This window comes from Rhinopithecus bieti, unplaced genomic scaffold (assembly GCF_001698545.2).
Source record: "Rhinopithecus bieti isolate Rb0 unplaced genomic scaffold, ASM169854v2 scaffold_39951, whole genome shotgun sequence".
Classification (NCBI taxonomy): Eukaryota; Metazoa; Chordata; class Mammalia; order Primates; family Cercopithecidae; genus Rhinopithecus; species Rhinopithecus bieti.
The window spans coordinates 165,535-181,052 of record NW_016816406.1 but is presented as its reverse complement, the minus strand read 5'-3'; the positions used below and the strand labels follow the sequence as shown (position 1 = coordinate 181,052).

Here is a 15,518-nt window from a genome sequence, read left to right as displayed (position 1 = left end):
TAACATGGCAACGGAATGACACTAACTGTCTCATTCTCCTTGGCAGTGCTCTCTGCATGTTCAGTCTCCCAGTGAAGAGAACCCTTCTATCAGGACCTTCATCATGATACAAAAGGAATATCTATGCCAGGCCACAGCTGCAGATCAGTGAGTGTCTGAGAACTATATCTTTTCTGTTATTTTCTGCTTGAAAGTTTTCACCAATAAATCCTGCACTATGTCTGCACCATGTGGTGCTAGTTATTTCTGTTCTCTTGCATGACACTAGTAATATTATCCAAACACAATTTCAAAAACTACTTTCTGTAGTTGGTAAATATACAGAAATTGAGAAAAAGGAAGAAATATGAGGAAGAAAGATACTGCTTGTTGCAACAGTTCAATGTTCTTAACTGAAGCCACAGATGAGACATGGCTCATTTGCAGACATATGGGTCATTGGTACAGTAAGTTTATGAACAGAGGTTTAAACTTGTAAGCTTAAGCTTCCGTTTATAAACAGAAGTTTAAAATTACAGGTCCTGTTTAATATTCAGCTCTGTTAACTCACTCTCACCTTTTTGTGTTTTTATATTTTGTCAAGATTTCTTTACATATTCATCAATGTCTGAAGAAGTTACTTATGCAGATCTTAAATTCCAGAACTCCAGTGAGACAGAAAAAGTCCAAGAAATCGGCAAATTTGGGGAAAAAGGTAGGATTTTGAGTTATGGATGTGTTGTAAGTTTGTGTAATAGAAGTGGTTACGGCCTTGCATCTTCAGTCTTAGTAATATAGTTATTATTCACCTTAAATTTTCAATTAAGCCTCTTATGTTTAAGCAAAGAAACCAAAAGTATATAAACAAAATGATTAGGAAAAAAGGGTTCTGTAAAAACACTTATCTGTGCATTGAAGACTCAATCTTTTACATTTTTGAAGTTTTTTATTATCACACTCAATATAATTGGGACAGAATTTTCAAATGATTGGGTTGTGTGAAGATTTTATTTGTTTATGAGATGAAGCCATGGAAAAAGCAACATGTTCAGGGAAGTCATGATTTCACATCGGTGTGTGTGTGTGTTTTTAATAAGAAAATGCTTTGGGTATGCATGCAGAAAAGAAGGAGAGACAAAGAGTCAGAGAGATCTTTAAAGGATTTCATTTGACTGTCTGCCAAACTAGGCATATATCACCCTAAAATTTCTCCTACTTCTTTTGGAGATTTTTAAATAACTTACTAAAGAACAAAATACGTTAAGTTAAATGAAATGAATAATTAAGGAATAAAAGAAGTAAAGAAATATCAGAAGACATAACATATTCATAATATTCAAAACCACATCGTATCAGCAAGCTTTGTATTTTTCAATTCAAATTAAAATCATGAAATAAGTGGACCATCTGTGTTGACCCTCACTTAAACAAAACTACTCTTCATCTTACTCAGAATCTTGTAGTTTTCCTATTATGTATGGTTCTTACCTTGTGGCTCCTAGCCTTTTGGAGTGAAATCTGCTAGTGAATCCATAGTTTAAACCAGTGCATTTGAGTTAAAAATAACTTAAACAGTGATAATGGAGAACACAAAGAAGGGTGATAGAAACAGAGAAATAAGCAGAGAAGAGTGCCAAAATTCTCATATATTCTTTAACTTGTTGTCCCCTCCCCTCTCCCCACACAGAATATAACATCTTTAATATTCTAGCATTGCTATAAACAGAAATTTCACTGTTACATCTTGAATCCATTTATCATGAGCATTGTAAATCTGGAGAAAAGAGAGCAGATTAATTCTGTGGGCTTCTTTTTTAATACTGAAATATTTTTAGAAAGAAGAAGGGTCTACGGATTTTACAATATTTTCTGTCTTTATTTCCTTGTTTGTACTTCTTCTTTTATACGCCAAAGAGAATGGGCATATCATGAGCTTAATATTACCAACAATCGCCCTTTGCTTGTCCCCTCACATCCTTTCCCACCTCTTTTCCTGCCAGTCCGCCTTAAGTTCCCACCACAAGAATTCTCTGAATTCATGCAAATATTGAATCCATGTCTTCTTCATGTTCTTAATCTCATCTAATTTTCTCATTATCCAGCTTAGAATCCACATTATGTAATACAACATTGTATTATGTAATGTCTACTCTTAGTCTCTTACATTTCTCCTTTTCAATGTATGTTAATTTTTCCTTAAAAACTTCAGTTCTGGTTAGGGGCAGTGGCTTATACCCATAGTCCCAGCACTGTGAGAGGCCAAGATGGGAGGATTATTTGAGGCCAGGAGTTTGAGACCAGCCTGGGGAAGGTAGAGAGATGCCATGTCTATAAAAAAATTTTTTTAAAAAAATTAACTGGGCACCCATAGTCTCAGCTGCTTGGGAGGCTGAGGAAAGAGGATTACTTGAGCCCAGGAACTGGAGGCTGTGCAGAGTAAGCTATGATCAGGTGACTGTACTTTAATCTAGGTGACACAGCAAGATCTTGCCTCAAACAAATCAAAACAAAACAAAATGAAAACCCAAAACCAACAAATAAAACAACTCCAGTTCTGGTTAAACCCAAATATCTATCTACCCAGTCTGCCCCAGAGTTGAATATTGCTGGTGAAAAACACACAAATTTTCAACTCCAGTTACTCTTACCTTTCCACTAGTGAGAAAAAAGCATCAACCTACACTTTTTATTTTTGCTATTTAAATTTCTATCCTACCATGTCTTTACTGATACTCTGCCTTCCTTCCAGATAGTATTTATGGTAAGTATGTACTTATGAAAGGACAGCTCCCCATTTTGCTCTGAATTTCAGTCTATGTGTCCTTTTCAAAGACAGACTTTTGTAATTTTTTTCCTTTCTCTCCTGTGTCATTATTCTCTCTTCCTTCTCTGCTTTTCCTTTTTAGTGCACTAACATACTCTACTACTCACCAACATATTCATATCATAACAAAACACAGTCCTTGCTTGACCACTTAAGCCTTTCCATTATTATGTAACTTACTTGTTTCCTTTCACAGCTCAACTTTTGAAAGCATTTTCTTTGGCCACTGACTCTCAGTTCTTCACCTCTCATTCTGTTCTCAACCAACTCTATTAGGCTTCTGCCCCCTTGGTGCACTGGAGACTGAGCTTTAGGTCACTGATGTCCTGCCTGTTTCATCCCAGTAGTCACATGTCTCTTCCATTACTTCACTTCCCTGCAGCATTCAAAAAGTTGAACAGTCCTCTAAAGGCTTTGTTTGCACATCCTTCCCGACACATCCTCATGGCTTCTCCTGTCACCACGCCTGCCTCTCCTCAGTCTTTGTTGACTCTTCCTCCTAGATGAAACTCTACAAGATGGAATACTCTGGAGCTGTGTCCTGTGTCCCCTTTTATTGCATCACTCCATACACTCATCTAATCTACCTTGTTCGGTTGTTTGACTTTAAATACAGGGACTCTCAGATATCTCTGTATGACCTTTCCCTGGATCTCAAGACTAGAAAATACAAGTGCCTCTTTCACATTTCCATAAGGAGTTCTAATCTCATTTTAAACTTAAAAGGTCAAAAATGGTAATACTTATTTTTCTTCTAAAATGGTCTCTCTCTCCAGACAGGCTCACCTCTGTGCCAGTTCTGTTCTAATTGCATTACAAATATTAAACCATTTAGTGTCTGATATTTTGCAGTCTTTCTCTCTCCCTTTCTTTAACAGTACTGAAACTTAGACACATAGATGTTAAAAGATGTTAAATAACTTTCCCATGGTTTCACAAGCAATAAGCAGCAGAACCAGAATTCAAACCAAAACATGCTGATATGGTTTGACTGTGTCCCCATCCAAATCTCATCTTGAATTGCAGCTCCCATAAGTCCCACATGTTGTAGGAGGGACATGGTGGGAGGTAATTGAATCATGGGGGCGGGTCTTTCCCATGAGGTTCTTGTGACAGTGAATAAGTCTCATGAGATCTGATGGTTTTATAAAGAGGAGTTTCCCTGCACAAGTTCTCTCTTCTCTTGTCTGCTGCCATGTGAGATGTGCCTTTCGCCTTCCACCATGAGTTTGAGGCCTCTCCAGCCACATGGAACCAGGAGTCCATTAAACCTCTTTTTACTTATAAATTACCCAGTTGTGGGTATGTCTTTATCAGCGGTGTGAAAATGAACTAATGCAGTAAATTGGTACCAGTAGAGTAGGGCACTGCTGTAAAGATACCCAAACATGTGAAAGAGACTTTCGGACTGGGTAACAAGCAGAGGTTGGAATACTTTGGAGGGTTCAGAAGAAGACAGAAAAATGTGGGACAGTTTGCCACTTCCTAGAAACTTCTTGAATGGCTTTGACAAAAATGGTGATAAGGCTGAGGTGGTCTCAGATGGAGATGAGGAATTTGTTGGGAACTGGAGCAAAGGTGACTCTTGTTATGTTTTAGCAAAGTGACTGGTAGCAGTTTGCTCCTGCCCTAGAAATTTGTGGAACTTTGAACTTGAGAGAGATGATTTAGCATATCTGGCAGAAGAAATTTCTAAGCAGTGAAGCATTAAAGATGTGATTTGGGTGCTGTTAAAAGCATTCACTTTTATAAGGGAAGCAGAGCATAAAAGTTCAGAAAATTTGTGGCTTGACAATGATAAAGAAAAGAAAATCCCATTTTCTTGAGGAGAAATTCAAACCAGCTGAAGAAATTTCTACAGTAATGAGGAGCCAAATGATAATCACCAAGGCAATGGGGAAAATGACTCCAGGGCATATCAGAGGTCTTCACAGCAGCACCTCCCATCACATGCCCAGAGGCCTAGGAGGAATAAATGGTTTTAGGGACTGAGCCCAGGGTCCCTCTGCTGTGTGCAGTCTAGGAACTTGGTGCCCTGCATCCCAGCTGCTCCAGCCATGACTAAAAGAGGCTAAGGTACAGCTCAGGCCATGGCTTCAGAGGGTGCAAGCCCCAAACTTTGGTAGCTTCCATGTGGTGTTGAGCCTTTGAGGTGCACAGAAGTCAAGAATTGGGTTTTGGGAACCTCTGTCTAGATTTCAGAGGATGTATGGAAACACCTGGATGTCCAGGCAGAAGTTTGCAACAGGCAAGGGGTGCTCATGGATAACCTCTGCTAGGACAGTGCAGAAGGGAAATGTGAGGTCAGAAGCCCCACGCAGAGTCCCCACTGGGATACTGTCCAGTGGAGCAGTGAGAAGTCGACCACCATCCTTCAGCCCTTAGAATGGTAGATTCACTGACAGCATGCACTGTTCACCTGGAAGAGCTGCAGCCACTCAATATCAGCCCATGAAAGCAGCCAGCGGGGAGACTGTAAAGCCACAGGAGCAGAGCTGCCCAAAGACATGGGAGCCTACCTCTTGCATCAGCATGACCTGGATGTGAGACATGGAGCCAAAGGAGATGATTTTGGAGATTCAAGATTTGATGCCCCTGCTGGATTTTGGATTTGCAAAAACCCTTTGTCTCAGCCAATTTCTCCCATTTGGAATGACTGTATTTATCCAATGCCTGTACCCTCATTGTATATAGGAAGTAACTAACTTGCTTTTGAATTTACTGGCTCATAAGTGGAAGGGACTTGCCTTTTTTAAGATAGACTGTGGACTTTTGAGTTAATGCTGAAATGACTTAAGACTTTTGGGGACTGTTGGGAAAGCATGACTGGTTTTGAAATGTGAGGACATGAGATTTGGGAGAGGTCAGGGGTGGAATGATGTGGTTTGGCTGTGTCTCCACCCAAATCTCATCTTGCATTATAGCTCCCACAATTTCCACCTGTTGTTGGAGGGACCTGGTGGGAGGTAATTGAATCATGTGGTGGGGTCTTTCTCATGCTGTTCTTGTAATAGTGAATAAGTGTCATGAGATCTGATGGTTTTATAAAGTGGTGTTTCCCTGCACAAGTTCTCTCTTCTCTTGTCTGCCACCACGTGAGACGTGCGTTTCACCTTCCACCATGATTGTGAGGCCCCCCCAGCCACGTGAAACTGTGAGTTCTTTAAACCTCTTTTTCCTTATAAATTGCCCAGTCTTGGGTATGTCTTATTAGCAACGTGAAAATGGACTAATACACATGCTAACCCTAAAGATGGCATTTTGCTTTTTATCACTATGAGATACTGCCTACAAATGTGCATATCTACCAACTTTCTCTAAAGAAAAATTTCATAAATTTGTGCCATAGATTTTAGCTTAAAAATGTATACTTAATTTATCCATGGGTCATCAAATTCCCTAGTGCTAGCTAATCAAACTACTGTTCTCTTTCCATGTCATATTGTAACAGATTTCTTACTGATAAAACAACTCTGTCATTTTGCCATCCTAGATTAAATTCTTCCAGTGGTTGCCCCAAAAATCTAACTTACTCTGGCTAGAAAAGGCTGTAAATAATGTTTCCTCCTTGTTATTTTAAAAACAAAACAAAAGAAAACAAATAAAACCTTCTTTAAAGTAATTTTTCACATTGGCCATACTTCTTCTGCCCCTCTGAATATATTCTGTTTTTCAAATAGAAATCTTTTCCTTAAATTGTTGTCTTTGAACTTCATGTAATTGCTACCTGTAATGTTCTTCCTACTGATTTTGCATGCTGGTTCCTATTGTTCATAAGATTTGAACTGCTGCTCTTTATAACAGCTTAATTTCAAATCTCTGCACAACATAGCCAAATTTGAGATCTTTTCTTCCTTTCTTTCCCTTTCTTCCTGTCTCACGTATGTATCTATCTATTTCCTCCTACAATTAAAATTTATTTCTATGAAAACAGGAACTTGTACATCTTGCTCACTTCGATATTGTTAGCACCCAGGATAATGTCTAATAAATACAAGGCACTCAAAAGATAACTTTGAATAATTAAACTTTTTAATAATCAAATAAGTTCATTGAATAAATAAACTTTTGAATAATTGAATACATATATAAATAAGAAAATAATTTTAAGAAAGAGTGCTTGAATTTATAATTCTAATCTTAGATAAAAATCTTGAACATGTAGTCCTTTCAGTAGTAACTATTTTCTAAAGTCTATAGAAGTTAAGTTTTACTTTTTATTAGTAATTATCTCTGAATTTCATAATATTATTGCACCATCAACTGTGAGATATAAGACATAGCTCAGAAGTATAGTAAGATTATTATAGTATCCCAGAATTGTATTTTCTTGAAATACCTGGCTAGTCTTTACCTAATGTGTAATACCTTTATACGTGATTATTTAAATAACATAGTCACAATAATAATTCACTCATATTATAAAGTTTATAATTTCTGTTTTTTTTTAAATAGAGAAATGATCTATTCTGGGATTCACTATTTCCTAGAAAGGAAGTATTCAATAAAATTTCTTGCAAAAAAGTATGAAAAAATTTTGAAAATTACAATAAAATGGTGTAGATCCGGACTGACTAAGATCAAAAGTTAATGGAAGGATACCCGAAGACATTACAAAGAGACAGCCTATTTTGTTTGTTCTGAAGCTAAATTCTCATAATTACCTGGCAGGGGGCATACATAAACAACTGAAAGTGTTTTTCTTGACATGCCACAATTGTCTGCTCAAGCAAAGACTACTCCTATTGGCTTCTCTGTTAATTTCCAACTACTGACTTTTCCCAAATTTGTATAAACAAAATACACCATACCTAGGTTGACTGGTTTGCTCCATTCTCTATTATAAATTCTGTTTTGCTTATCTGATTTTCAAATCAGTCTACCAGTTGACAGCTTCTCCTGCCAGAATCAATTTTCATATAAAACAATTAAGTGATTTTGATTTATTCCTGACATATTCTTCAAAAACATTTTTTGAATATTCTTGAAGGGCTAGCAAATCCATTTCTTTCCAATAGGCATATTAGGAAATAAAGGTAAAATGAATGAATGAAAGAATGAGCAAATAATTCAAATGAAAGTGTATACCATTTTTAGGCCTCTCTGTTAATTTTGCTCTCCACAGCACCTCCAGCTCCCTCTCATGTATGGCGTCCAGCAGCCTTGTTTCTGACCCTTCTGTGCCTTCTGATGCTCATTGGATTGGGAGTCTTGGGAAGCATGTGTATGTACTGCCCCTGTTTTGGTCAAAAGAGAAAGTATCTAGAATTTCAAATATTTAACAACAAAAGTTTATTCCTTGAGTGGAAGATTTATAATAATGATGGGTGATAGGCCCACAAGGGGGACTTACAATGTGGAACTTAGTCTCTTTCCCTACTGTTATAGAGTAATTGCTTTCCCTATCCTTTTAATCTTTATGCTACTTCTGCAAATGATAAAGGACGAATGGCTCTATCGAGAGTTTACAATTTTTTGTCATTTTTTTAATGTGGAGTTCACATTACTTTGAAGACAGCAATGAAAAAAATGAACAAACTACAAAACATCAATGAAGAGCTTCAGAGAAATGTGTCTCTACAACTGATGAGTAACATGAACAGCTCCAACAAGATCAGGAACCTCTCCACCACACTGCAAACAATAGCCACCAGATTATGTCGTGAGCTATACAGCAAAGAACAAGGTAATCCTGTATTCTCTTGGAGTTATTTATTGGACAATAAACTAAACCACTGAGTCTCTTAAGAATCATTTTATAATTAGCTAGCAGCCTTTTCCTAGGGAGTCATAATTTGGAGGAAAGAATTACGTGTGGTTGATGGAGAATTCATTGATATTTCCATGCAGTTAGAAGAAAAACAGAAAAAGTAATAATAGCAATAGGCCCCCAAATTATCAGGAGATAATGGTTACATAATAAAATGTTAGAAAGGGCAGTTTCTCTAATCTGTCAGTTACTATAATTATTCTGGGCACTGAGGTTAATAGAAGATAAGGAGGAAGTGACAGCTTTTTACAGGTGACTTCATTCTTAAATTTCAGTCAGTGATTGATAACAAATTCCATAGGAAAAAATAAATGGAGACTTCACCTTTGGGATCAGGGGGAGTTGGTCTTCTAGTGTCTCCATAAGTTTCTATAGTCATGATTGCTGAAACATATTCCTTTTGCTCCCAAGAAACCTCAAAGTTTCAACAGTTCAGAGAATAAAAATTAAAGAAGGTAAGATTTGTATAGATAGGTGGGGTTAACTCTTACTATGCAGAATGTTTCCTGTAATTAGTTTTTATTGTCATTAAAGAATATAAAAAATAGCAAAGGGGAATTGTTACAGGAAGATATACTTGAATCCAAGTGCTTAATTTGAAATTTTTTTGTTCAAGTTATGGGTCTGACACATTATGGTAGTATATAAGGAACTAGAATACAGGATTCACTTACTTCCCTTTTGATGTAAAAAGAAGACACAGCATGTAATCCCAGCTACTCGGGTGGCTGAGGCAGGAGAGTCGCTTGAATCCAGGAGGTGGAGGCTACCGTGAGCTGAAATTGCGCCACTACACTCCATCTTGGGCAACAGAGCAAGACTCTGTCAAAAAAATAAATAAACAAATAAAAGGAAAGAGAGAAAGAAAAAGAAAGAAGAATAAACAGCAAATGTGGTCAATGTCACACAGAGAAGAAAGGAAATAATAAGAATTATTATGACTATCAACAAAACTTAAATAAAACTATGTTCTTCTTCCAGAACACAAATGTAAGCCTTGTCCAAGGAGATGGATTTGGCATAAGGACAGCTGTTATTTCCTAAGTGATGATGTCCAAACATGGCAGGAGAGTAGAATGGCCTGTGCTGCTCAGAATGCCAGCCTGTTGAAGATAAACAATAAAAATGCATTGGTAAAGCCCAGGTGTTTCTGCCATCATGGGATAGAAAGGGGTGTGGCATGTTGGAGAAGACCTCAATCAACCCACTCATGATTCTGGTTTATTTTAGTTGGGGTGTGAAGTGACTGAAACTTTGTACACATCTCAAGATTATCATAGGCAAGGTAAAACATATACAAGGTTAGGACCTTAGCATAAGAGGATTACTAGCCGACAGGTAGATGAGTATTACAGGGCACCCAGAATCTAAAAGTCTGTAAGCATTTCCAAATTAGAATCTAGAATCAAATCTCAGAACATAATTTGTAAACATTTATCTAAAAACAGAGGATATGGAGATTATTCCTCAGGGTTAGTAATTCCGTAAGAACTACATAGGAACATATATTTTGTTTCTACCATTTTGTAATTTTTAATTCACCAAGAGAAATAGGCAAGTTATAGTAGGTTAGCATAAAATATGTACAAAGAGGAAGAACTGAAGTAAGATGGCACAGGCAAGTATCAAAGAGATATATTGCACTGAGTCCTTGAATCCCAGGAAAAATGTGTTTTCTAGTAGCTTTATTGATTTATTCATTTTCTTAGTTTTCCATGTCTAAATAATGTTTCCATGTTATACTTACTACATAGCATTTTTGGTGTGTCAAATAGTAATCATATATTTTTAAGCAAAATTACATTTTCTAAAAGTCTCTGCTTCCCCACAATAAGAAACTTTCATCATCCTTTCTAGAAGAGAGAGAAATCAACCCATAATCTCTTCCTCATCAGATCATTCTCAAGGACCCATTCACAGTTACTTACTCTAGAAAAATGTTCTAAAGGCTGGAATAAGAAAAAAACCTGTTATTTGGCTACAAAATCCTGAACTGGTTCTGAATTCTGTTCTGCAACCACTCACATCTGAGTCTGTGGCATTTTCTTCCTACTCCTTCTGTTTCTGGTAACTCTTGTTTATAGCCATTGCCCACTTCCTTTGGCCCTGGACACAATATTTACTGCTCAAAATTTTGAACCCTGAACTTGTCATTGTGGACTTTTCATTGACTGTAAATTAAGGTTATACATGGATTAGTAGGGCCTCTCTTCTTGTAAGACCAGCTGTGATGTTGTTAAAAATGTTGAAATTTTGTAGTAAGGAGTACTTCCTTGCAATTTCTTATAATGACATTTAATAGTAGTAGTGCAATGTCAAGTATGTTACCTTAAAGCAGCAATTTGTAAGAAATTACATTCTAATGTAAAATGCAAAAGTAGGAGACTGTTTCTTAAACAGACCATCTGTATTTCCTGTAGGAATTTATAAAATCCCGGAGTACGTCATATCCCTATTGGCTGGGATTATCTCCTGAAAAAGATTACAGTTATGGTACGATCATGGATAATATAATCAACTCCTCTGCCTGGTAAGTGTCTATTCTTGTTAAAATTTTATAGTTGGGTTTGAGTAGAGGTATTTTCCTTAGGAACACTGTAGATTCAAATTAAAACCAGCTTCAGTTGAAATTGCATCCTAAAAGCACCCTTTTCTATCATGCTTCTTTGATGTATTTTCTAATACAGAAAGTTACCATAAATGTCTTCTACAATTTTGACAAGTAACTAAGAAAATTACAGCAGCCAAATTATGGAGAACTCTGTAAATAATTTTATCTAAGAAAAATTATGGAAGCCCAGAAAAGTCAGTGGACTAATACTTAATATTGTGCTAAGTTTTAGGGTTCAAAGATGAATGAAGTATTGATTCATCACTAAAGTCACTTAACAATCAATTGTATGTGCAGACTGATTGAATGATGCTAGAGATAAAGAGAATATAGTGTGATAAATGCTTCAATAAGAATACACAGACTAACAAAATATAAATTTTAGCAATAATGCTTTTGTTACAAATGACACTTGAAATGGGCATTTAAAAAAGTTTATGGATTTGGGGGTACAATTGCAGTTTTGTTATATAAATATATTGTGTAATGATGCAGTCGTGTTTTCAGTGTAACCATTACCTGGATAGTGTACACTGTACCCAATAGATAATTTCTCATTCTTTATTTTTGTGACACAATCCTACTTTTTGGAGTCTCCAATGTCTATTATTCCACTTTTTATGTGTATGTGTACATCTTATTTAGCTCCCACTTAAGTGAGAACAAGCAATATTTAAGTTTATGTTCCTGAGTTATTTCACCTAAGAGAATGATCTCCAGCTCTATCCATTTTGCTGCAAAGTCATGATTTCCTTCTTTTTTATACTTGAGTAGTATTTCATGGTGTGTATACTCTAAAAGAAAACATGGTTTCACGTTTTCTTATCCAATAATCCATTGATGGACACTTAGGTTATTTCCATGACTTTGTCATTGTAAATAGTTCTACAATGAACATTTGAGTGTAGGTGTCTTTTTTAAATATAATAATTCCTTTTCCTTTGGTTAGATACCCAATAGTGGAATTGCTGGATCAAATGGTAATTCCGTTTTAGCTCTTTGAAAATTGCCATAGAGTTTACACTAATTTCCATTCTGATGGTTGGCCCTACCTCTGGTGGTTGACAATGATAGGATACAATGGGAGATAAGCTATCTCCAAATGGAGTGGAAAAGGATATATATTTTAAAAGCCTAATTTGTAGTGAAGGACTAGAGACAAAGGTAATGTTGTGTCAGGAAAGAGTACAGATGAAATCTTGTTTTGAAAATGTAGAATATGTATGTGTTTGTAATTATTGCAAAGGGAATGGTAATCTATAATGGAAAGGAAAACATTGTAGATATTTTCAATTATCAGAAAGAAAACTGAAAAAAGTATATAATAATTGTATGTGTGATATATATATGTGTGTGTGTATATATATATATGTATACATATCTTATTTTCATTTTTTAACTCTGTGTTGTTTTGGGGTTTGTTTCTAAAAGGGGGCCATAATAAATGACATCTGTACTATGTCACCACAAATAAATCTCATACTTAAAAATTTAATTGATGAACTTATTTACTGGTTGATGTCATTTTTTTTACCCAAATATTGATGCTAAATTAATCTAAAAGATAATATTTTTAATTTATAAATTTGTTTTTAATGCATAGTCCCTGATCACTAATCTGGTATTTATGGGCTGGTCATTAGAACTTCAGAGTAAAGGCCAGGCGCGGTCTCTCACGCCTGTAATCCCAGCACTTTGGGAGGCCGAGGCAGGCGGATCAGGAGGTCAGGAGATCGAGAACATCCTGGCTAACATGGTGAAACCTCATCTCCACTAAAAATACAAAAAATTAGCCGGGCATGGTGGCAGGCGCCTGTAGTGCCAGCTACTAAGGAGGCTGAGGCAGGAGAATGGCATGAACTCAGGAGGCGGAGCTTGCAGTGAGCCGAGCTCTCACCACTGCACTCCAGCCTGGGCAACACAGCAAGACTCTTGTCTCAAAAAAAAAAAGAACTTGAGAGTAAAATCTTTTGAAAATGTCACTTAGAGATGATGTTGAACTTAAGGTGTCATACCTCAGATGAATTCCTGACTTTGAGGATTACAAAATGCACTTGAGGGAGACAGGGTCCAAGACTTACTACTGGGCCAGCTAGACTAGAGAATCTTATGGAATGGTATTATTCCAAATTATATTATACATGAAGGGGCTGGGGTGCTAAGTCTGTAAGCAAAGGACAGCAAAAATCAGATGTTAGAAAGTGGAAAAAACAGGGAGAAATGAAGCAGTATTTGACATTGCATATGTGTCAACATAAACAATTAATTTGGACATTCTTGATACTCTGAATATTAATTAGATTTAGTTTAAACAATGCAGAGTCTAGGGCAATAATATCATGTTGGAAGTGTAATTTTTTTTTTTTTCTGTGAATATGTTTCAAATATCTGACTTGCCAAGTGTAATTCTTTACTTTCTCTTTCAGGGTTATAAGAAACGCATCTGACTTAAGTAGCATGTTTTGTGGATATATAAATAGAATATATGTTCATTATGATTACTGCACTTATAGAAAAAAAATGATATGTGAGAAGATGGCCAATCCAGTGCAGCTTGGTTTTATACATTTTAGGGAGGCATGAGTCATCAATCAAATACATTTAAGGAGAGTCGAGGGTTGGGGTTCCACACTACAGGTAAATTTAAACATTTTCTGGTTGACCACAATTGGTTGAGTTTGTCTAAGGACCTGGAATTTTATCATGCAGATGAAACATCCAGGTAGCAAGCTTCAGAGAGAATAGATTGTGAATGTTAATGCTGGAGAGGTATAATGAAGCATGTCCCTCCTCCCACTTCCCATCATGGCCTGAACCCTGGAGAAGAGGAAGTCCATTCAGACAGTTGTGGGGTGCCTTCGAATTTTATTTTTCATTTACATTCTTCCCCTTCTGGCCAAGATTTGCCAGAGGCAACATCCAAGACCAGCAGATTTTAATTTTGTCCCATAGCATTGCCAGGGTGGCATGGCTTCCCATCTCCGGTCCATCCTATACTCCGTGGGACTCCCTGTAGCTGAAGGCCTTATAAGTCAAAGGACTTTTAGCCAATTGATTGTTCTAGGCCAGATAAGAATGGATGTGGACATGCATTTATTATTTTTTAAAATTATTATTTTAAGTAAAAGCCAATAAACAAAAATGAAAAGGCAAGTTATGAGACTGACTTATTTTTAACTTCTATGTGTTGAGCTACTGTAAGCTTGGCTTTTGTTAAAGACATACAGCAATCAGCTATGCAAGCATAAGCATTGTTCTGAAAAAAATATATATAGACATGTTTATCTTCATAACTCTTAACTGGAAGTATTATACCCAAGAGGCTTTGTTACAAGGTATTTTTTATCCTGTTAGTAAATATATTCCTGTAATTCTATAATAACCAAAAAATTTTTCATGGTTGGGGTAGATGCAAAAGTGACACATACTCATTTAGAAAGCAACTCAACTTGTTTTATCAGCTGTTTAGGCATTTTTGTACCCCTCCTTGATTTGGAGGGTTTGAGCTTGACCTAATTTTGTTCTTTAAAACCAGCCCTTACAATCTTATGCTCCCTCCTCTTCTGTGACAGTAACTGGGCCTAGAGGGAAGCGTGCTTGTAGAGTTTCTGCAGCAGAGCATTTGCAGTGAAATACGGATCCCGGCTCAGTGGAATGCCAAAATGAGGAAGAGCCACATCTCTGATGTTCAAAATATCATGATTTGGGTTTTCTTGGAAGTAAAACAAGAAGAGATAAATAACATTTATAGTTTGATAATTAAAAGAGTAATTTCTGTGTCAGAACAGAAAAAGGAACCTATTCCTTTAGGGTAACAACTAAAAATATGAAGACAAATTATAATCTGGTACACTCTAGTGGATTATTGTAGCCAAGAAATAAAGTTTCATTCTCCCCCCGCCCCCCCAAAAAAAAAGTTAGGGCTGAAATTTAGTATTAAATGTTTTCCTTTGAAGCAATTTCTTTAGCTCCGCCTGTTTTTTTCTATTAAAGAGAAATTATAGCCAGACCAATTTGTGTGCAAAATAAGTTTTAGGCTTATTATACTTGGCCTGGTTATTTTGCATAAAATGCAGCAAGGGTTGGGCATAGGTGGCTCATGCCTGTAATTCCAGCACGTTGGGATGCCAAGGCAGGTGGATTGCCTGAAATCAGGAGTTCAAGACCAGCCTGGCTCACATGGTGAAATCCCGTTTCTATTAAAAATACAAAAATTTGTCAGGCATGGTGGCACACTCCTACAGTCCCGGCTACTCGGGAGTCTGAGGCAGGAGAATTGCTTGAACCCAGGAGGCAAAGGTGCCAGTGAGGTGAGATCGCACCACTGCACTCCA

General features: G+C 36.7%; 1 protein-coding gene across 3 annotated transcripts; it reads left to right on the top strand.

The window, feature by feature from the left end:
* Positions 1–393: 393 nt before the first annotated feature.
* CLEC12A (C-type lectin domain family 12 member A) lies at positions 394–14,337 on the top strand. 3 transcript variants are annotated; one of them, XM_017854842.1, is made up of 7 exons: positions 394–474; positions 584–694; positions 7,929–8,027; positions 8,301–8,489; positions 9,555–9,706; positions 10,994–11,103; positions 13,611–14,337. In XM_017854842.1, the coding sequence occupies exons 2-7, from the start codon at positions 604–606 to the stop codon at positions 13,765–13,767; spliced, it is 798 nt and encodes a 265-aa protein (XP_017710331.1). In that variant the 5' UTR covers positions 394–474; positions 584–603; the 3' UTR covers positions 13,768–14,337. The 3 variants fall into 3 exon arrangements, with proteins under 3 accessions (XP_017710331.1, XP_017710332.1, XP_017710333.1); XM_017854843.1 differs by having other exon boundaries at positions 8,322–8,489; positions 13,611–14,310; XM_017854844.1 differs by lacking the exons at positions 394–474; positions 584–694 and adding an exon at positions 5,925–5,957.
* Positions 14,338–15,518: the final 1,181 nt, after the last annotated feature.

What these genes read in the sequence shown, in the direction of transcription:
- CLEC12A (XM_017854842.1), top strand. Translation starts at nt 604, where the DNA reads ATGTCTGAAGAAGTTACTTATGCAGATCTTAAATTCCAGAACTCCAGT. An exon ending in CGGCAAATTTGGGGAAAAAG is followed by an intron (nt 695 to 7,928) that starts GTAGGATTTTGA and finishes TGCTCTCCACAG; the next exon opens with CACCTCCAGCTCCCTCTCAT. An exon ending in GCTATACAGCAAAGAACAAG is followed by an intron (nt 8,490 to 9,554) that starts GTAATCCTGTAT and finishes TTCTTCTTCCAG; the next exon opens with AACACAAATGTAAGCCTTGT.